Source organism: Carcharodon carcharias, chromosome 16 (genome assembly GCF_017639515.1).
Source record: "Carcharodon carcharias isolate sCarCar2 chromosome 16, sCarCar2.pri, whole genome shotgun sequence".
NCBI classification, from domain to species: Eukaryota; Metazoa; Chordata; class Chondrichthyes; order Lamniformes; family Lamnidae; genus Carcharodon; species Carcharodon carcharias.
In genome coordinates this window covers 113,844,186-113,866,193 of record NC_054482.1, presented here as the reverse complement: position 1 = coordinate 113,866,193, position 22,008 = coordinate 113,844,186, and the positions used below count along the sequence as shown (strand labels likewise).

Here is a 22,008-nt window from a genome sequence, read left to right as displayed (position 1 = left end):
TGAGCTTTTTCCAGCATTTCCTGATTTTGTTTCAGATTTCCAGCACCCACAGTATCTGACAGGAAATGGCGGGGGGGAATGTGGGTTGTGGTCATGTTTGGAGCCCACAAGGTGATTTATGTCTCGGCTGCTCGCCACCCAGACGCTGGGCTCCCTGTCTTGGAAGCCCGGATGTTGGTAGAACTCCGGAAGCGGTGGGGGCGGGGCCACCGTGCGTCACATCCGGGTCAGCTGATTAAAAGGGCAGCGGCCGGCAGACCGAGTTTCCGGTGGAGTGTTTGGCGCGGTGGGGGGGGGCGATGAGGTTTCGCTGTCGGGCCCCGGCCCCGGCCCTGGCCCCGGCCCCGGCCCTGGCCCTGGCCGTGTCACTCCTGCAGGCCCTGGGTGCTGCCGCCATCGACTGTCCGTGCATCGACACGGCCCTTTGCCTGCCCGTGTCCGGAGAGAAACCGTTCGAGGTCAGTGGGATGTGGGATGATGGGGGTGGGGGTGGGGGCGGGGATTTGAGCCCCCCGTTGGGAATTTGGGGGGGGGGGGGCCCCGTTGGGGGTTTGGAGCTGGGGCATTGTCAATGGGGAAGGAGATGGGGCGCTGGGATGTGAACTTGTTTTTTCTCATGTGGTTCAGCCCCCTCCCTCTCTCCCTCCCTCCCTCCCACCCACCCACACTCTCATCCCAATGCCCCCATCCCCGTGATTCAACTGAATACAGCTAAGCACATCTTTCAACCCACGTTAGTATCAACTGACTGTCACTGTTCTGCAGTTGATGACGTTAGCATTTGATTCAGAGTAACGTTGCTAAGTGGGCAGTGTGACATCACCAAGAGCTCCAGCAATATAACTTTCAGGCTGGATGTGTTTGGGTATTCTGTTCTGTCACTACCCAATTTTTAAAAAAAAAAAAATCTTGCAAAGATTGCAATGAATAATTGCGTGATTGCAAGAATGAATAAACCACACACTGACTTGGAACTATTACCGCTGTTCCTTCGCTCTTACCGGGTCAAATCCTGGAATTCCCTCCCTCACAACTCTATGAATTGCAGTGGTTTAAGGAGACTTGCCACCATCCCTTCTCAGAGCAATTAGAATGAACAATAAATGTTGCCCTTGCCAGTAACGTTCCCTTCCCATGAAGGAATTTTAAAAAAAACTTAACCGAAAGATGAGCTCTCCAAAAAGAGGAATAACTCTCATGGCCGTACAAAAGTGCCAGACTAGATGATGCAATTTTGATAGTCAAAGGGTCCACATCACAAAACTGCTGAAGTAACACTGACTTAACATTTTCATTTGAGACTATAAAATGCATGTTGTGGGCAATGGAAGATGTCATTCAGACGCAGTACAGGCTTTGTTGGTGGGTGGGGATTGGGATGGTAGTTTGCTGGTTGGACCAAAGATACTGAGTTCTGTTCTGGTCTAGTCATGTTGGCCTGACGGTAGAAATACTTGATGTCTGCAGAACTTTACTTTGAATGCAAAGTTTTAAGTTCTGTCGCATTAAAGTCCTTTTGTGAAAAGAGTTTGTTTACTTGAAGTTATCTTTGAAGTGAATTGAGCAACAATACTTGCAATGGAGAATTGGGATGTGAGCTCGTGTCTTTCCTCATGTGATTCAGCTCCTGTCAACAACACTGTTGTATAAGTTCGGAGAGATTATCTTCTATTAGATGCTTTTTTCTCTCTCTCTCCTGGCTGCCTTTAGATCAACATTGGTGGTAACCTGAGCAGTTTATCAGCTCTTTCTTATCCCTTTATCCTGGAGGCAATTATATTGATAAGAGAAAATATAAGACCCTAAGACATGGGAGCAGAAATTAGACCAATCGGCTCATCGAGTCTGCTCCGCCATTCAATCATGGTTGATAAGTTTCTGAACCCCATTCTCCCGCCTTCTCCCCATAACCTTTGATCCCCTTACCAATCAAGAAACTATCTATATAAAAACAAAAAAACTGCGGATGCTGGAAATCCAAAACAAAAACAAAAACAGAATTACCCGGAAAAACTCAGCAGGTCTGGCAGCATCGGCGGAGAAGAAAAAAGTTGACGTTTCGAGTCCTCATGACCCTTCGACAGAACTATCTGTCTATACTATCAGTTCTGTCGAAGGGTCATGAGGACTCGAAACGTCAACTCTTTTCTTCTCCGCCGATGCTGCCAGACCTGCTGAGTTTTTCCAAGAAACTATCTATCTCTGTCTTAAATACACTCAGTGACTTGGCCTCCACCGCCTGCTGTGGCAATGAATTCCATAGATTCACCACTCTCTGGATAAAGAAGTTTCTCCTCATCTCTGTTCTAAAAGGTCTTCCCTTTACTTTGAGGCTGTGCCCTCTGGTCCCAGTCTCTCCTACTAATGGAAACATCTTCCTCACGTCCACTCTATCCAGGCCTTTCAGTATTCTGTAAGTTTCAATCAGATCTCCACCCGCGCACCCCCCCCCCCCCCCATCCTTCTAAACTCCATCGAGCATAGATACAGAGTCCTCAAACGTTCCTCATATGTTAAGCCTTTCATTCCTGGGATCATTCTCGTGAACCTCCTCTGGACCCTCTCCAGGGCCAGCACATCGTTCCTGCGATACGGGGCCCAAAATTGCTCACAATATTCTAAATGTGGTCTGACCAAAGCCTTATAAAGCCTCAGCAGCGCATCCCTGCTTTTATTTTCTAGTCCTCTCGAAATAAATGCCAACATTGCATTTGCCTTCCTAACTACTAGGACTCCCAAGTCCCTTTACACTCCAGATTTCTGAATTCTCTCCCCATTTAGAAAATAGTCTATGCCTCTATTCTTCCTACCAAAGTGCATGACCTCACACTTCCCCACGTTATATTCCATCTGCCACTTCTTTGCCCATTCTCCTAACCTGTCCAAATCCTTCTGCAGCCTCCCCGCCGCCTCAATACTACCTGTCCCTCCACCTATCTTTGTATAATCTGCAAACTTAGCCAGGCTGCCTTCAGTTCCTTCATCTAGATCATTAATGTATAAAGTGAAAAGTTGTGGTCCCAACACTGACCGCTGTGGAACTCCACTAGTCACCGGCCACCATCCTGAGAAGTTATCCCCACTCTCTTGAACTTTGGGGATGTCACTCGTGTCTTCCACTGTGAAGACTGACCCCAAAGTACCTATTCAGTTCCTCCGCCATTTCTTTGTTCCCCACTACTACTTCTCCAGCGTCATTTACTAGCGGTCCAATGTCCACTTTTGCCCCTCTCTTACCCTTTATATATCTAAAAAAAACTCTTGCAATCTTCTTTTGTATTACTGGCTAGTTTACCCTCATATTTAATCTTCTCCCTCCTTATTTCTTTTTTAGTTGTCCTCTGTTGGTCTTTGTGGTTTCGCTTGGTTTCCCACTGCTCTTCACCACATTTAATGCTTTCTCTTTAGCTTTTATGCTGTCCCTGACTTCCCTTGTCAGCCATGGTTGCCTCGTCCTCCCTTTAGTATGCTTCTTCTTCCTAGGGATGAATTTTTGCTGTGTCTCCCAAATTACTCCCAGAAACTCCTTCCATTGCTGTTCCACTGTCTTTCCTGCTAGGCTCATCTCCCAGTCAATTCTGGCCAGCTCCTCCCTCATGCCTCTGTAGTTGCCTTTATTCAACTGTAATACCATTACATCTGATTCCAGTTTTTTCCTCTCAAATTGCAAGGTAAATTCTATCATATTATGGTCACTTCCTCCTAAGGGTTCCTTCACCTTAAGCTCCCTTATCAAATCTGCCTCATTACACATCACTAAATCTAGAATTGCCTGTTCCCTATTGGGCTGCACCACAAGCTGTTCCAAAAAGCCATTTCGTAGACATTCCACAAATTCCTTCTCTTGGGATCCACTACCAAACTGATTTTCCCAGTCTACCTGCATATTGAAATCCCCCATGATCACTGTAACCTTGCCTTTCTTACACACCTTTTCTATCTCCAGGTGTATCTTGTGCCCCACATCCTGACTACTGTTCAGAGGCCTGTACATAACTCCCATTATGGTTTTTTTACCTTTGCAGTTCCTCAACTCTACCCACACAGATTCTACGTCATCTGACCCTATGTCATTTCTTGCTATCGATTTAATTTAATTTCTTACTAACAAAGCAACCCCACCCCCTCTGCCAACCAACCTATCTTTTGGATAGGATGTATATCCTTGGTTATTTAGCTCCCAGTCCTGATCCCCTTGCAGTCATGTCTCCGTAATGCCCACCACATCATACCTGCCAATTTCAATCTGCACCACAAGCTCATTTACCTTATTTCGTAACATCAGATTTTTAATTCCAGATTTTATTTATTGAATTCAAATTTTGCCATCTACCGTGGTGGGATTCAAACCTTAGTCCCCAGAGCATTACCCTGGGTCTCTGGAATACTAGGCCAGCGACATGTTTTACTGTGGCTGACAGTTCTGTTTTTGTACCAGGTCTTGGTCTTTGACGTTGGTGGTGCAGATTGGAAGCATTATGACTGGTCTAAGGTCACGACCATTGCAGCTTTTGGGACGTATGACCCTGATCTTTTGTGTCGTGCTCATGCAAATCAAGTTCGAGTTGTCCTAAAAGGTAACTAATTTTATCATGGAAGAAAAATATTCTTCCTGTCCTCCAATGCAAGCTGTATTATTGAGAATCACAAAGGGACATGCTGTACACAGCCTTGACTTTGCTATTCTGTCCCTTCTTGATCTTACAGTGCTGAACTTCCTCTGTGGCTCTGATACAGCCATTGCTAAATATTCTACATTCAGTCTACAATACTAGAACATTTACAATGAGCATGCATTTGCTGTCTTCATGATTCCCTGTTCCATTACAGGAAGGGCATAATTGCTATGCAGAGAGTACAAAGGAGATTTACAAGAATGTTTCCAGGGCTAGGAAAATGCAGCTGTGAGGAAAGATTGGATAGACTAGGGTTGTTTTCCTCAGAACAGAGGAGGCTGAAGGGTGACCTAATTGAGGTTTACAAAGTTATGAGCGACCTAGGTAGGGTAGACAGGAAAGACCTGTTTCCCCTAACTGAGGAGTCAGTTACCAGGGGGCATAGGTTTAAGATGATTATTAGGGGGGACATGAGGAAAAGCCTTTTTGGCCCCGAGCCAGCAACACCCACATCCGAACAACATATTCCTGGAACGTATTAGCCCATGTCCAGTGGCGTAGCACAGGGATCTGCGCTGGGTCCCCTATTATGAGGAAAATGTGGACGTCTGGAATTAGTGGTTGATGCGCAATTTAAAAGGTACCTGCACCTGAAGTACTGTAACCTGCAAGGCTATGGATCAGGTGCTGGGAAGTGGGATTAAAAAAGAGTGGCTAATTTCTTCTATATTTGGCTGTCGTAGACACTATGGGCTGAATGGCCTCTTTCTGCACTAACTTTTCTATAGTAATTTTCCCTATGTTTCAGCACCTGTGTTCATGATAGAGTTTGGGGTCATATGATCTAGGATTGTAGGAAAGGAATAATTATGTAGCATTCAGGAGGATTCTGGTAAAAGGCGGTGGAGAATTGGGGCTGGGAGTGGGGAAAGTCTAGGCATAGATTGTTTGGGGGAAAGAGTGGAGATCTAATGAAAGAGGCATATTGCATTTGACATCACTGGAACCATCAGACTTATCTTTCACATGTTCCTACAAGTTAGATATCCTGACCACTTATCTACTACTGACGTCAGGCTCACTAGCCTGTAATTACCTGGTTTACTTTTGGAGCCTTTTTTAAACAACGGAACAACATGAGCTACCCTCCAATCCTCCGGCACATTATTTGTCATTTATATAAATGACATAGATGACTATGTAGGGGGTAGGATTAGTAAGTTTGCGGATGACACAAAGGTTGGCCAGGTGGTTAACAGGTTGAGTGTCTTGGGCTGCAGGAAGATTTAGACGGGATGGTCAAATGGGCAAATAAATGACAGATGGAATTTAACCCCAGGAAGTGTGAGGTGATACACTTTAGAAGGAGTAATTTGACAAGGAAGTATTCAGTGAATGGCATGACATTAGGAAGTTCTGAGGAACAAAGGGACCTTGGTGTGTGTGTGTGCGTGCGTGCGTGCGTGCGTGCGTGCGTGCGTGCGTGCGTGCGTGCGTGCGGCTTCACCAGGATGTTGCCTGGGGTGAAACATTTATGCAAGGAGGTTGTTTTCGTTGGAGCAGAGAGGACTGAGGGGTCACCTGATCGAGGTGTACAAGGCTACGGGGCGTGGATAGGGAGCAGCTGTTCCCCCTAGTTGAAGGGTCAGTTACGGGGGGGACACAAGTTCAAGGTGACGGGCAGGAGGTTTAGGGGGGGATATGAGAAAAACTCTTTTTACCCAGAGGGTGGTGATGGTCCGGATGCAACCAAAAGTGAGCAATCTGTTCTTGTTTCTGACCAACAAAATATGCAACCAGCTGTGAAATTTTTACTCATGGCTCTCATGATTTCTGTTAATACATTCTTCTGCTAATTCTGAGAAGTGCTTAGAAGAAAATCACAATTGAAATATTTATATAAATTTATCACTTACCTGAACTAAAAGCTTTGAAAATTTAATCTCCAATTTCTTGCAAAGGCTAATGGGGGAAAAAATAAGCCCTCCAATGCTCAGAATAAAAGAGACCCTCCTTCAATTTTTGTTGATGCAACAACTTGTATTTATATAGGCCTGTAACTTCTTCTGAGCTCCTCAGCGTTGGATTTGGTGTTGGTGGGGGGGGTTACCACAAAGATGCGCTGGGGAATCCCTCTGGGAAGCTCTCAGGTAAGGGTTTGCACAGCAATTGCCCAGAAGTGCGAACTTTCTCTGGACAATTGCGCTGCGCTGGGAACAATCCAAAAATGTGCTTTAAATCCCAAACTTCGGATGGCTCCAACAGTGTTACACAAATAATTATTCAGAAAAAATTAGAAGAATTAAAACCTCTTCTAACTTCTGAGTAACTATTGTAAAGACCCAGACCCACCCCACGGCACTCCCTCCGACAACCGCCCCACCCCTTCCCATGAACTTCCAATCCTCCCAACACTCTCGTATCCCAAATATGAGCACAGTTAAAATGGAAAACTGTTAACATGGAGCTTTAAATAAAAGATGACAGGGCATATTGTCTTTGATAACTTCGAATGAATATTCCACCTATTTAATTTTATGACAGCAGCAATATGTCTGGAATTAGAAAGCAGATTGCAGTTTAATTAAAATCTTACACAATTGAGTCCAGAACGTAGGCCCAGCACTCATGCTCCGCTTTTCTGATTCTGTCCCACTGAGACTTCTCTTTGACCACTATCAGTGGTGGATCTATCAGCTGTTATTATTTCTCCCCCTTGGCTGATGAGTCAGCGCTCCTCCATGTTGAACATGACTTGGTGAAACAATGAGGATGGCAAGGGTGCAAAATGTACTCAAGTGGGGGACTCCAATGTCAATTCACTCCATGGGATATCAAGAAATGGCTTAAGGCTCTGGATAGTGCAAAGACTATGGGCCCTGACAACATTCTGGCAATACTGCTGAAGGCTTGTGTTCCAGAATGTGCCATGCCGTTAGCCAAGTTGTTCAGGTACAGCTACAACACTGGCATCAGTCTGACAATGTGGAAAATTGCCCTGGTATCTCCTGTACACACAAAGCAGGACAAATCCAACCTGGCCAATTCCCATCCCATTATTCTACTCTTGGTCATCAGTAAAGAGATGGAAAGGGCCATCCGCAATGCTATCAAGCGGCACTTGCTTAGCAATAACCTGCTCACCGACACTCAGTTTGGGTTCCACTAGGATCGCTCAGCTCCTGATCTCATTACAGCCTTGGCTCAAACATAGACAAAAAGCTGCACCGTAAAGATCCTGTGACCTAGACAATATCCAGGCTTAGGCTGACAAATGGTAAGTAACATTCATGCCACACAAGTGCCAGGTCATGTCCATCTCCAACAAGAGAGGATCCAATCATTGCCCCTTGACATTCCATGGCACTACTGTCACTGAATCCCCCACTGTCAACATCCTGGGGGTTAACTTTTACAAGAAATTGAACTGACTAGCCATATCTGTGGATATAAGAGCAGAAGAGAGGCCAGGATTCCTGTGGTGAGTAACTCACCACCTGACTCCCTAGAGCCTGTCCACCATATACAAGGCACAAGTCATTAATATGATGGTATGCTCTCCTCTTGCCCGGATGCCTGTAGCTCCAACAACACTCGAAGCTTGACTACATCCAGGGCAAGCAGCCCGCTTGATTGGCAACCCGTCCACAAACATTCACTCTCTCCACCACTGACACAGTAACAGCAGTGTGTACCATCTACAAGATGCACTGCAGGAACCCCCCAAGGCTCCTTTGCAGCTCCCAAACCCACCACTGCTACCATCTAGAAGGACAAGGGCAGCAGATGCGTGGGAAGTTCCCCTCCAAGCCGCATACCATCCTGACTTGGAAATATACTGCTGTTCTTTCACTATTGCTGGGTAAAAATCCTGGAACTAACAGCACTGTGGTTGTACCTACACCTCATGGACTGCAGCAGTTCAAGAAGGCAGCTCAGCACCACCTCAATGGCAGTTAAGGATGGGCAATAAATGCTGGCCTAGCCAGTGACACCCATGAGTTAATTAAAAAAAAGGACAGTAAAACCGTCCTTGTACCCTCATCACAAGCATCACCTCTCCTCTTAAGCTCCCTCAATCTACCTATTTAACTGTGCTTTTGACACTGCATTTGCTTGCTCCCTCTGGGTCAGAAGTTTTGGGTTTACTCCAGCAACTGACACACACGAGGGCAATACTAAGGGAGTGCTGTATTGCCAGAGGTTCTGTGATTCTGAGACAAAGGTTCAGGTTGATGTAGAAGATCCCCATTGACTCAGTTTGAAGAATGAGTCCTTATCAATTATCCCTCTCTCAACACTGCCAAAATACCAAACTGTCCTTTAACTAATTTCCTATTTGTGGGGCCTTTGCTGGTCACATGTTAGCTAAAGCATCTGCATTGTAAGCAATAGTGGTCACACTTTATAAACAGCTCTGTAAAGTGCCCTGGAATACTATGTTTTGTGAATGGTGCTGTATAAATGTAAGTTGTTTCTTCACCCTTCACCAGGAGCTGTGCCAATAAAGGACATTATAGACCCAACTAACCGAATGATTTGGATCAACAATCAAGTAAAGTTGGCAAAAAGCCAGTTTATGGATGGAATTAATTTGGATCTGGAGGAAGCTGTTGAATTTCAATCTGAAGAATATTACGCACTAACTCAGTTGGTAAACGAAACCACACAAATCTTCCACCGTGAAATCCCAGGGTCTCAGGTAAAGGAGCATTTTTAAAATGGGGCAGTTTACTTCCAATGTAATGGTAAAGCAACAAGGATATTTTTCTAGATAAGTAAATCAAAATGATGATTTCTTGCTACTATTTGTTAGTGCACCATCTTGTTACAAGGCTGCTGGGACCACAGTCATTGTTGGCTGGATCAGCTTAAAGTGAATATGCCGCAGAATTGGTGATGCAGCACTTGTAGTCCAGAATTAGAAATTGAATTGAAACCCAGCTTCCAGGGATGGCAATGGCTCAAACTGTAACTTTTAATAAGTTTAAGAATGGTACAGCACAAAGGAGGCCATTCAGCCCATTGTGCCTGTTGCTTGTCCCGTTTTCTCCTCTGATACCCCACAACCTTACCTATAAATACTTTTTCCCTTCAAGTATTTATCTGAATCCTAACTTTCAAAGCATATTTAATCTGGTTCAGCCATTCAGGTAGTGCATTGCTGATCATTATAACCTGTGGCTTTGAGACAAAATTCTTCCGCCTACATGGCTCTCGCTCTCTCTGGAATTGCTTTAAACCTGGATGTTCTGGTTACTGACCCTCCTCCTATTGTAAACAGATTCTTTCTTACTCTGTGAAAACACTGCATAATGGGGACACAAAGTTCTGTTTATACTACGTCGATAAGATCCTTTGGTAATTTCCCACTGACGCATGCAAAAGGTTACACTGAAATTCAGGAACTGGTTAAGTAGCTTAAAAAAAAAAACTGCCTTTTTCTTTACTCATTGGATGTTAGTGTCACAAGCAAGGACAGTATTCATAACCCGTCCCTAACTGCCTTTCAGAAGGTGATCGACAACTGCCGTCCATTTGATGTAGGTACACCCTGAGTGTTAAGGAGGAAATTCCAAGATTTTGATGGTGAAGGCGCAGTGATATAGTAACAAGTCAGGTTGCTGTGTGTGGCCTGGAGGGGAACTTGCAGGTGATGCTGTTTCCTGCTCACCTCATTCTTCTAGGCAGTGCAGGTTGGGCGGTTTGGAAGTTGCTTTTGAAGAAGCCTTGACAAGTTGATGAAGTGCATCTTGTAGATGGTAGCTGCTGCCACTATGCCGATGTTGGAGGGAGTGAATGTTTAATGTGGTGGATGGCACGCCAATCAAGCAGGCTGCTTTGTCCTGGATGATGAGCTTCTTGTGTTGTTGGCACTGCAGCAACACATAAAGCTTAACATCAGAGGGGGAGGCAATGGCATTAGTGGTATTGTTGCTGACTAATCCAGACACCCAGGGTAATCCCGGGGACAGCAGATGGTGAATTTGAATTCAATAAAAATGTGGAATTAAAAGTTGATTGACCATGAAACCATTGTCGATTGTTGTAAATCCCAATCTGGTTCATTAATGTCCTTTAGGAAATCTGTTGTCCTTACCTGGTCTGGCCCACATATGACTCCAGACCCATTCTTATGCTCTCTAAAATAGCCTAGCAAGCCACTCAGTTATATCACACCGCTACAGAGTCACAAAAAAGGAATGAAACCGGATGGACCACCCGGAAATGACAACGACAAAGTCCTCCTTACTAACCTCTGGGGGCTAGTGCCAAAATTGGTAGAGCTATCACAGGCTAGTCAGTCAACAGCCTGACATAGTCATCCTCACAGAATCATACCTTACAGCTAAGGTTCCAAACTCCACCATAACCATCCCTGGGTATGTCCTTCCCATCGGCAGGACAGACCCAGCAGAAGTGGCAGCACAGTGGTATACATTCGGGAGGGAGATGCCCTTGGAGTCCTTTACATCAACTCTGGACCCCATGAAGTCTCATGGCATCATGGGCAAGGAAACCTCCTGCTGGTTACTATGTGCCACCCTCCCTCAGTTGATGGATCAGTGCTCCTCCATGTTGAACACCAGCACTGAGGGTGGCAAGGGTGCAGAATGCACTCTGGGTGGGGGACTTCAATGTCCATCACCAAGAGCGGCTTGGTAGCATCACCAGTACTGACTGAGCTGGCTGAGTCCTAAAGGACATAGCTGCTAGACTGGGTCTGCAGCAGGTGGTGGGGGAACCAACAGGAGGGGAAAACATCCTCACCAACCTGCCTGCAGCAGATGCATCTGTCCATGATGGTATCGATAGGGGTGACCACCTCTCAGTTGTTGTGGAGAAGAAGTCCTGCCTTCACATTGAGGATGCCCTCCACCATGCGGTGTGGCATGACCACCGTGCTAAATGAGATAGATTTTGAACAGATCTAGCAACTTGAGACTGGGCATCCAGGAGGCACTGTGGGCTATCAGCAGCTGCAGAACTGCACTCGAACACAATCTGTAACTTCATGGCCTGGCATATCCCTCACTACCATTACTATCAAGCCAGGAATCAACCCTGGTTCAATGAGTGCAGGAGAACATGCCAGGAACAGCACCAGGCATACCTAAAAAGGTGGTGTCAACCAGGTGAAACTACAACACAGGGCTACTTGTGTGCCAAACAGCATAAGCAGCAAGTGATAGACTGAGCTGAGCGATCCTATAACCAATGGATCAGATCTAAGCTTTGCAGTCCTGTCACATACAGCCATGAATAGTGGTGGACAATTAAACAACTCACTGAAGGAGGAGGCTTCACAAATATCCCCATCCTCAAAGATGGAGGAGCCCAGCACATCAGTGCAAAAGATGAGGCTGAAACATTCGCTGCAATCTTCAGCCAGAAGTGCCAAGTGGATGATCTATCTTTGCCTCCGGAGGCTTACCCAACATCACAGATGCCAGTCTTCAGCCAATTTGATTCACTCCATGTGATATCAGGAAATGGCTGAAGGCACTGAATAGTGCAAAGGCTATGGGCCCTGACAATATTCTGGCAATAGCACAAGACTTGTGCTCCAAAACTTGCCACTCCCCTAGCCAAGCTGTCCCAGTACAGTTAGAACACTGGCATCTGCCCAGCTATGTGGAAAATTGTCCATGTATATCCTGTACACAAAAAGCAGGACAAATCCAACCCGGCCAATTACTGCCCTATCGGTCTTCTCTTGATCATCAGTAAAGTAATGGAAGAGGTCATCAACAGTGCTATCAAGCGACACTTGCATAGCAATAACTTGCTCACTGATGCCCAGTTTGAGATCCACCAGGGCTACTCAGCTCATGACCTCATTACGGCCTTGGTTTGAACATGGACAAAGGAGTTGAACTCCTGAGGTGTGGTGAGAGTGACTGACCTTGACATCAAGGCCACATTTGACAGTGTGGCATCAAGGAGCCCGAGCAAAACTGGAGTCAATGGGAATTGGGAAAAACTCCCTGGTTGGATTTATACCTTGCACAAAGGAAGGTGGTTGTTGGAGGTCAGTCATCTTGGCCCCAGGCCATCACTGCAGGAGTTCCTCCAGCGTACTGTGCTCGCCCCAACCATCTTCAGTGCTTCATCAATGACTTTCCTTCCATCATAAGGTCAGAAGTGGGAATGTTCACTGATTGCACAATTGCAATTGCTCAGATACTGAAGCAGTCCATATCCAAATGCAGCAAGACCTGGACAATATCCAGGCTTGGGCTAACAAGTGGCAAGTAACATTCACGCCACACAAGTGCCAGGCAATGACCATCTCCAACAAGAGAGAATCTAACCATCGCCCCTTGACCTTCAGTGGCATTAGCATCACTGAACCCCTCACTGTCAACGTCCTGGGGGTTGTCATTGACCAGAAACTGAACTGGACTAACCATATGAATACTGTGGCTACAAGAGCAGGTCAGAGGCTGAGAATCATGTGACAGGTAACTCACCTCCTGACTCCCCAAAGCCTGTCCACCATCTACAAGGCTCAAGTCAGGAGTGTGATGGAATACTCCTCACTTTCCTGGATGAGTGCAGCTTCCACAACACAAGAAGCTTGACACCGTCCAGGACAAAGCAACCCCCTCGATTGGCACCACATCCACAAACACTCACTCCTTCCAACGTTGATGCAGTGTGTGCCATCTACAAGATGCACTGCATGAATTCACCAAGGCTCCTTAGTGAGCACCTTCCAAACACACAGCCACTACCATCTAGAAGGACAAGGGCAACAAATAGGTTGGAACATCACCACCTGCAAGTTCCCCTCCAAATCAGTCACCATCCTTCACTGTCACTGGGCCAAAATCCTGGAACTCCCTTCCTAACACTGGGTGTACCTACACCACATGGACTGCAGCGGTTCAAGAAGGTAGCTCACCACCACCTTCTCAAGGGCAACTAGGGATGGGCAATAAATGCTGGCCCAGCCAGCGAAGCCCACGTCCTGTGAATGAATAAAAAGTAAAGAGTATTCCATCACATTCTTGACTTGACTTGTAGAATCCCATTGTGAGAGTTTGAAGCCGACTTCTACTGTTGCGGTTTTCACATTGCAGACCTTAGTAACTCGGATTACCTTTGTTTAATTCTTGAGTTTCGACGCACTGCCTTCTGGTTAAGGTAGTAATTACATGGACCATACAAGTGCTGAGTTATCTGATCTCAGCTAGGATGTTGGAGGGCACAAGTTACCCCTGGAGTCACTGCCACAGATAATTAAATGCACCATTTGATCACTATCTGCCAGACATTCTATAGGGAATGTGACAGTGCTGAGATTGGGCAAAGACATGATTTGCCTGCCAGCATTTGATGTCTGGCCTAGCATTACCCAGACAAAGTGACTATGTATTTTAATGTAGCATGGCCTGCACTTTTGGGACTGCTGTTCATAGAATGACCACCTCCTCTGCTGTAGCCATTCAGCTCATTGTGTCTGTGCCAACTCTAAGAGCCATGCCCCTGCCTTTTCCCTGTAGCCCTGCAGTGTTTTTCTCTTCAGATAATTATCAAATTCTCTTTTGAAAGTCATGATTGAGTCTTATCTCCACCACACTTTCAGCCAGTGCATTCCAGGTCCTACATTTTACACATGGGGGGAAAAAAATGTTTCTTTCTAATGTCACCTCTCCTTTTGCCAGTGGCTTTAATCGTTGCCCTCTGGCCCTCACCTTTCCACCAATGGGAACCATTTCTTATCTACTTTGTCTAGACCCTTCATGATGTTTAGCACCTCTATCAAATCTACTCTCAACCTTCCCTTCTCTAAAGAGAACAGCCCCAGCTTTACCAGTCTATCCTTGCGATTGTATTCATTCTCATCAAACTTTGCTACTGCTTCTGCAATGCCTTTATGTTCTTCCTAAAATGTAGTGCCCAGAATTGGCACGATACTCCAGTTGAGCAGGACCAGTTTTCTATAAATGTTCTTGATAATTTCATTTGTACTCTGCCTCTAATTATAAAACCCAGATCCCAAGTACTTCCCGCTTTGTCAACCTGGTCTTCAATGATTGTGCACATATACCCGCAGGTCCCTCTATTCCTGCACCCCCTTCAAAGTTATCCTTTATTTTCCCTTTCCTCATTCTTCCCACCAAAATGTATAACATCACCCTTCTCTGCATTAAATTTCATTAGCCACTTGCCTGCCCAATCAGCCCATTTCACTGGCCTGTCTCTGTCTCCTTGAAATTTAACACTATCCTCCGCACAGTTCATAATACTTCACGTGTTTTGTCATCAGCAAATTTTGAAATTGTGACCTGTGCACCAAGTTTTGATCACTAACATAGATCAAGATTTGCCGTGGTCTTAATATTAACCCTTGTGTATATCTCACCATATACCTTCCTCCCGTCTGAGAAATAAAGCAAGCAAAGAAACAATTTACTGTTGCTTTTGCTGCCATTCAACCAACTACATATCCATGCTGTTACTTTCACTTTTATTCCATCGGTGTCCAACTTTGCCACAATTTGGTCGCAACTTGATGCTATAGGAGAGGAGAGAAAAATTGGAAGATACTGCATGACTGTTGGGGAATGGAACCTGATTAGTATTTTGATAACCTAAGAACTTAACGATTCTAGCTTACAATGTTCCCCAAAGTGTACTTTGTTTTATACAGTCATAAACCTGTAAATGTTCTTTCCCATTAAATTCACAGTAGGGGGAGTGCTTATTAAAAACTCATATAACTACTGGTGATATCCAGCATAAGGAATGAACTAAAATTAACCTGTTTTTATTTGACATTTCAGGTCACATTTGACGTGGCATGGAAACCAGGCTGTGTAGATGGCCGATGCTATGATTATGTAGCAATTGCACACTCTTGTGACTTTATATTTGTGATGTCCTATGATATGCAGAGTCAAATTTGGGGTGATTGTATTGCAAAGGCAAATGCACCGTATGACCAGACCTTAGCAGGTATGTACAACATGACTTTCTGGTTCAGGAACTACCTGCTTCCTCCATATCGTTAATCTAAGATTCTCATTGGGTTTTTTTTTGACCCATTTAGGTTATGATGCATATCTCAAGCTGGGTATTCCCCCAGTAAAGCTAGTGATGGGAGTTCCATGGTATGGTTATGACTATCCTTGCATATACTTGCTTGAGGTAAGGTCTCATTGTCGTGTGGCTTTCAGCTATCCTAATTATTTAGAACAATCACTTATAAACTATTATCTTGTTGCTGTGCAAACAGCCCCATTGATTCCCTTTTCTAGAGAAATGAGTCGATTGCATTGCACCAGAAATGAGATTGGACTACAGACTTCAATCAAGACATATAATTGTAATTTTGATTTTAATCTCTCTTATGTTTACCTTTCAGTAATTTCTATTTGATCCATTAGCTTGTTCTCTGGGTTCATTTTATTGGTGCTATTTTTATTTTATTTTACTGAAGCATTCCCTTAACTACATGATTCTGGGTTGTAAATCTCAAGCTTCTCCATTCCAAGCCTGGGTGAATGCAGTCATTCAAGGGCCGAATGGTCTATTCCTGCTTCTGTTTTCTATGTTTCAACTAGATCATGGCTGATTTCTGTTTTAGTTCCGTCTACTTGCCTTGGTTCCATAACCCTCAATGCCCAAGTCCTTTCTCTCTTCTCTCAAACATGTTGCCTCACAAATCCTTGTCATCTTTCTCGGAACCAATCTGGTTTGTGCCTCCATCAGGAAACTGGGACAGCTTTTACCAAAGTCATAATGATATCCCACTTCACTGAGAAAGGTGAACCCTTTAACCTTTATTGACCCTATCTATAGCCTTTGACCACAAAATTTTGCACCAGTGCCTCTCCATTGGTGCCCAGCTGGGTGGAACGACACTTATTTGGTTCCTTCCTTATCTATCCGGCCGCATTCAGACTCGCTTTCATTGGCTTCTGTTCTTGCTCCTGAATCATTGCCACTAGTATCCCCTTAAGGACCTATCCTTGATCTCCCCTCCATCTATATTCTGTCCCTTGGAGACATCATCTGACCACAAACTCAGTTTCCACATATATGCTGACGACACTTGCCCAGCTCTACTTCTCCACTGCCTCATTTGCCCATCCACTATCTCTAAACTGTCAGACTGTCTGACATCCAGTACTGAAAGAACAGAACTTTCTACCAACTAAATACCAGGAAACTGAAGCCATTGTTTTCAGTTCCTTTCATAAACTTTTTTCCCTTGCCACCAAAACCATCCTCGCTGCCAACTGTCTCTAGCTGAACCAGACTGTTTGCAACCTTGGTGTTATATTTGCCCCCCCCCCCCCGCCAAGGTGAGCTTCCAACACATATCCAAGCCACCACTAAGACCACTTATTTTCACCTTGGTAGTGTTGGCTGACTCCACCCCTGCCTCAGCTTATCTGCTGCTGGAACCATTATCCATGCCTTTGTTTTTTTTATTCGAATGCATTGTTGGCCAGCCTCCCACATTTTTATATTATCCCCTTGGCAAAGTTGAGGGCATCCAAAACTCTGCTGCCTGTGCTCTAACTTGCACCCAGTCATGTTCAGCTACCTCCCCTGAGTTTGCTGATGTACACTGGCTCCCGGGCTAGCAATGTTTTTTAAAAGCTCCCACCCTTGCCTTCAAATCGTGCGCCCCACCCCACCACCAAGAGGAGTCTCCCCTGCCTATCTCCATGATCTCCTCCAGTCTTGTTACACCCCCAGATTTCTGCACTGTGCCAGTTTGGACCTCTTAAACATCCTGATGTTTAATCCCTCTGCTCTTGATGTCTGTGTCTTCAGGTACCAAAGCCTTAAACTCTGAAATTTCCTCTCTAAAGCTCTCTGACTCTCTACTTCTCGTTCCTCCTTTCAGACTCTCCTTAAAACCTAAGTCTTTGAAGCTTTTGCCCTAATATGCCCTTCTCTGGTTCAGAATTTTGTTGGATAAAGCTTGTGAAAAGCACCCTGGAACGTTTTATTACTTTAAAAGCATTTTATTGTTATTGTGAGACAAAAATCCATCTACCTCAGTTTTGACATCTTCAACTGACCTGGCCTGAAGAGCTTTTGGGGAGGTAGCATTCCAGAATTCCACTTCCTTCATGTGAAGTGCTGCTTCTTGACATCATCCCTGAGGAGCCTAGGTTTAATATTAAATCATGCCTGCTGTTTTCAGCCCTCTGTATCTGCTGTAAGCCTCCATTTTTTTTTTTCCCTTATCCATTCGTCTATATCACTGCCCTGTTCTGGGCTCCCCCAACTGAGGTTTCTCCCTATCTGATCATCTTAAACACATCAACTGGATCACTCCTTGATCTGCTATGTTCAGACTTATTACTGTCCACTTGAAGTTACAACTTTGTCCCTGTCTATAAATGTGCCATTTAACTTTTTATATTTTAATGAGACCCTCCTTTCTTAATTGTAAGATTTAAGTTTCTCTAATTGTCCGTCATAACCTTTTACATTGGAGATTGGTCATGCCCTTCCTGCATTTTGGAAGGGTCCTAAGTAATTATATTCACAGTTTAGAGTGAAAGATTGAAGATTGCATGCCTAATCCATATAACTGTTGTGCTATAACAGACTATTTATTCACATTTTTGTATTTTTCAGGCTGGAATGTGTGTAATCCAGAGTATTCCTTTTAGAGGTGCTCCTTGCAGTGATTTAGCTGGATCTCAGGTCCCATATAAAAAGATCATGCAGCAACTCCCCAAATCAATTACTGGCAGATTTTGGGATGATGACCAGAAAGCTCCATATTTTATCTACAAGGTAAGACTATTCAGTAGCTGCACAGTGGAATAAAAGCAAAATGCTACAGATGCTGGAAATCTCGAATTAAAAACAGAAACTGAAAATGATGGAAATGCTCGGCAGGTCTGGCAGCATCTGCTGAGAGAGAAACCGAGGTCACAGACCTGAAACATCTCTTTCCAGATGCTGGCAGATCTGCCGAGTGTTTCCAGCATTTTGTGGTATTGCAGCACAGTGAAGACCTATGCACTGTTGCTTCCTTGTTAGAATGCCAGCATTGCAGCCTTTCATGATTCAATAACCTGAGTTGAGGATTAACAGAGTTGGGAATATGTTTGTAGGGTGGAAACGTGTGTAGTTGGAGAATTGACAAAACAATTGCATTTACAAAGCACCCAAATCATTTCAGTTCTTTCACTGTCGCTGGGTCAAAATCCTGGACCTCTCCTCCTAACAGCACTGAGGGAGTACCTACACCACATGGACTGCAGTGGTTCAAGAACGTGGCTCTCCACCACCTTCTCAAGGGCAACTAAGGATGGGTGAAGGAACAGCGATATAGTTCCAAGTCAGGATGGTGTGCGGCTTAGAGGGGAACTTTTGTAGGTGGTGGTGTTGCCATGCATTTGCTGCCCTTATGAACATTACCACCTAGAAGGACAAGTTTGGAAGGTGTTGTCAAATAAACCTCGAATTGCTACAGTGCATTTTGTAGATGATACAATAAATGCTAGTCACGCTCACAGTGAAACAATAAATTAAAAAGTGAGTTTTTTTTGAGTACAGTAGCACAGTTCTGCAGTTGTCGTGAAATTATCCCTGGGGTGTTAGCAGATGAACAGCCTTTGTGTTATTTTAACAGTCTATTAAATCATTTGTACTTTAGCTCATATCTGTGTAACTCTGATTTTCTTGGCAGGTTAATGGCTTATACCATGAGGTCTGGTATGATGACCCACAGAGCATTTCAATTAAAGCATCTCTCGTCAAGAAACTTAATCTCCGTGGCATAGGCATGTGGAATGGAAATCTCCTAAACTATGATGATCCATCAGCAGCAATGCAAACTGAAGAAATGTGGAAGGCACTGTACCCTTTCTGAGGAAAATTGCCAGCTTGAATCATTTAACTTCATGTGATTGTTTTGGTAATTGCAGCAACAAAAAGTGACTTTCTTCCAAAGTGAGAAGTCAAATTAATGCAAATCTATGGGGCAGATTTAGCATTTTATGTAACAAATTTCTATTCAATGAACAGATGCACTAAAGTGGACTAATGCACCCAACATGTTGGTATGCATGCTTATCAGTATTCTCTCATATGCTGCCGCATTTTAAGTTGTTTACAAAATGCACCAACTCTCTGGTCAGCTCTCAAGACAGGCAGATGAAAACTTCTTGCCACTAAATACTTACAGTTCAGGGAACAATTCAGCTTTCCACTCCTCCATCACTCCCTACTCCTCAACCCCACCTACAGCATCTCCCCATGCAAATGCAAAATATGCAACACCTGCCCCTTCACTTCCCCTCTCCTCACCGTCCAAGGGCCCAAACACTCCATTCAAGTGAAGCAGCATTTCACTTGTATTTCCCCCAACTTAGTCTACTGCGTTTGTTGCTCCCAATGCGATTTCCTCTACATTGGAGAGACCAAACGCAGACTGGGTGACCGCTTCGTAGAACACTGTCAGTCTGTCCGCAAGCATTACCCAGACCTCCCTGTCGCTTGCCATTTCAACACTCCACCCTGCTCTCTTGCCCACATGTCTGTCCTTGGCTTGCTGCATTGTTCCAATAAAGCTCAATGTAAACTGGAGGAACAGCACCTCATCTTCCGACTAGGTACTTCACAGCCTTCCGGACTGAATATTCAGTTCAACAACTTTAGATCTTGAACTCCCTCCTCCATCCCGACCCCCTTTCCGTTTCTTCCCCCTCCCTTTTGTTTTTTCCAATAATTTATATAGATTTTTCTTTTCCCACCTATTTCCATTATTTTTAAATGTATTCCATCCATCGTTTATTTCACCCCGCCCCCACTAGAGCTACCTTGCTTGTCCTGCTCTCCGATCTTAATTAGCACATTCTTTTAGATAATATATCACCACCTTCAACAACTTTGTTCTTTTGTCTGTGACATCTTTTGGTTATCTCCTCCTATCACTGCTTGCTTGTCCCAACAACACCCACCCCCTCCCCCCTTAAACCAGCTTATATTTCACCCCTCTCCTACTTTTACTTAATTCTGTTGAAGGGTCATGAGGACTCGAAACGTCAACTTTGCTCTTCTCCGCCGATACTGCCAGACCTGCTGAGTTTTTCCAGGTATTTGTTTTTCTTACAGCTTTTCCATTGATTGTGTATATCTGCTGTCTGTTTGGTGCACATAATTCTTGACTGCCTTCATCATTTTATTTTGCTGTGGTTATCATTTTGAACTTAATGGAGGATAAGGGATCTGAAAATAATGGGGTTTGAATGGTTCAGCAAACAATCCTGTTTACTGTTGTTGATTTTTAATTAACATTACAAGGCACTGTAACTATTTGACTTATCTTGAGTACTTTACAATTTTCTATTCCCGAAAGGCATAGTTTAGCTTTTTTACAAAATAAAATGCTGTCTTCAAAGTAAACTGATGTTGCTGCAGGAGATTCTTTATTGCATAATTTCCTAATTTCTAAAAATGTGATTTAAGTAGCTTTTGAAGTGAGATTACGACCTAGGTAAGTGCACAACTACAGGAACACGGTGAAATCCAGTTCAAGGTACAGAAGGGCGAGGAAAAACATTTCAGTGATCAGAATAAACACCCATGTCCTTGGAAAACTATAAATAATTTAAACTAAACACTGTCTTTGCAACAAAACCCAACCAGTTCTTGAAGATGTTAGGATTACTAAAGTTGTGCAGATGCATTCAGAGAAAGGTACTTGAAAGTAGTCTATAGGATAACTACCATTTGTGTGGAATCGACTGTTGTGCTCTATCTCCCTGGCCTGTCGTTACATAATGATCAATTTATTGCGACTCCCTTCTGTCCTTGATGTTTGAGGCAGTTACTGGGGGTTTGGGGAGTGGTGGTGTTGAAAGGAGAGAAGTGGGGTGGGTGGGTGTGATTGAACTGAAGAACCTGGAAGTCACAGGAGGGGCTATGCTGATTTTGGTCCCAAGGAGAGTCTTGTGTTTTTTGATCTTTCACAGCACTGACTCTGCTGGGTTCAGTTCATTTAATTAGCTTTTTCCAATTAGAGGGCAGCCTCTGAAGATCCAAGATTCATGGTAGAGTGCAGCAGCAGGTTAAAGGAGATGGGGGGAGGCACAATCTGATCAGCCATGATCTTATTGAATGGCAGAGCAGGCTTGAGGGGCCAAAAGGCCTACTCCTCCTATTCTTAGGCTCTCAAGTGGTTAAGTAGAAATGTGTTTGACTCTTAGTGAACTGGTCAGGTAGCTAAGCTGGAAAATTCCTTTTTTGTGTGTGTGTACCACTTTTAAACAAATGGGGCTGGAAATTTGTTTGTGTGGCACTGCCTCAAGTGGCGTTCTGGAGACCTACCTTCCTGAGGAGCGATCCACTTCCTGTGCAGCCTGCCTCAGTTTGCAGCAGCAGGAGTGCAGGTTGGTGTCTCCTG

At 44.5% G+C, this 22,008-nt stretch overlaps 1 protein-coding gene across 1 annotated transcript; it reads left to right on the top strand.

The window, feature by feature from the left end:
- Positions 1-263: 263 nt before the first annotated feature.
- Positions 264-19,993, top strand: ctbs (chitobiase, di-N-acetyl-). Its single transcript, XM_041207644.1, has 7 exons — positions 264-458; positions 4,439-4,577; positions 9,110-9,318; positions 15,410-15,581; positions 15,676-15,773; positions 18,228-18,389; positions 19,291-19,993. Exons 1-7 carry the CDS (start codon positions 300-302, stop codon positions 19,471-19,473), a joined length of 1,122 nt encoding a protein of 373 aa, XP_041063578.1. The 5' UTR covers positions 264-299; the 3' UTR covers positions 19,474-19,993.
- The last annotated feature ends 2,015 nt before the right edge of the window (positions 19,994-22,008 follow it).

Coding starts and splice junctions, on each gene's coding strand:
- ctbs (XM_041207644.1), top strand. CDS start 300: ATGAGGTTTCGCTGTCGGGCCCCGGCCCCGGCCCTGGCCCCGGCCCCG. Junction 9,319..15,409: donor GTGAAATCCCAGGGTCTCAG/GTAAAGGAGCAT, acceptor TTGACATTTCAG/GTCACATTTGACGTGGCATG. Junction 18,390..19,290: donor CTCCATATTTTATCTACAAG/GTAAGACTATTC, acceptor TTTTCTTGGCAG/GTTAATGGCTTATACCATGA.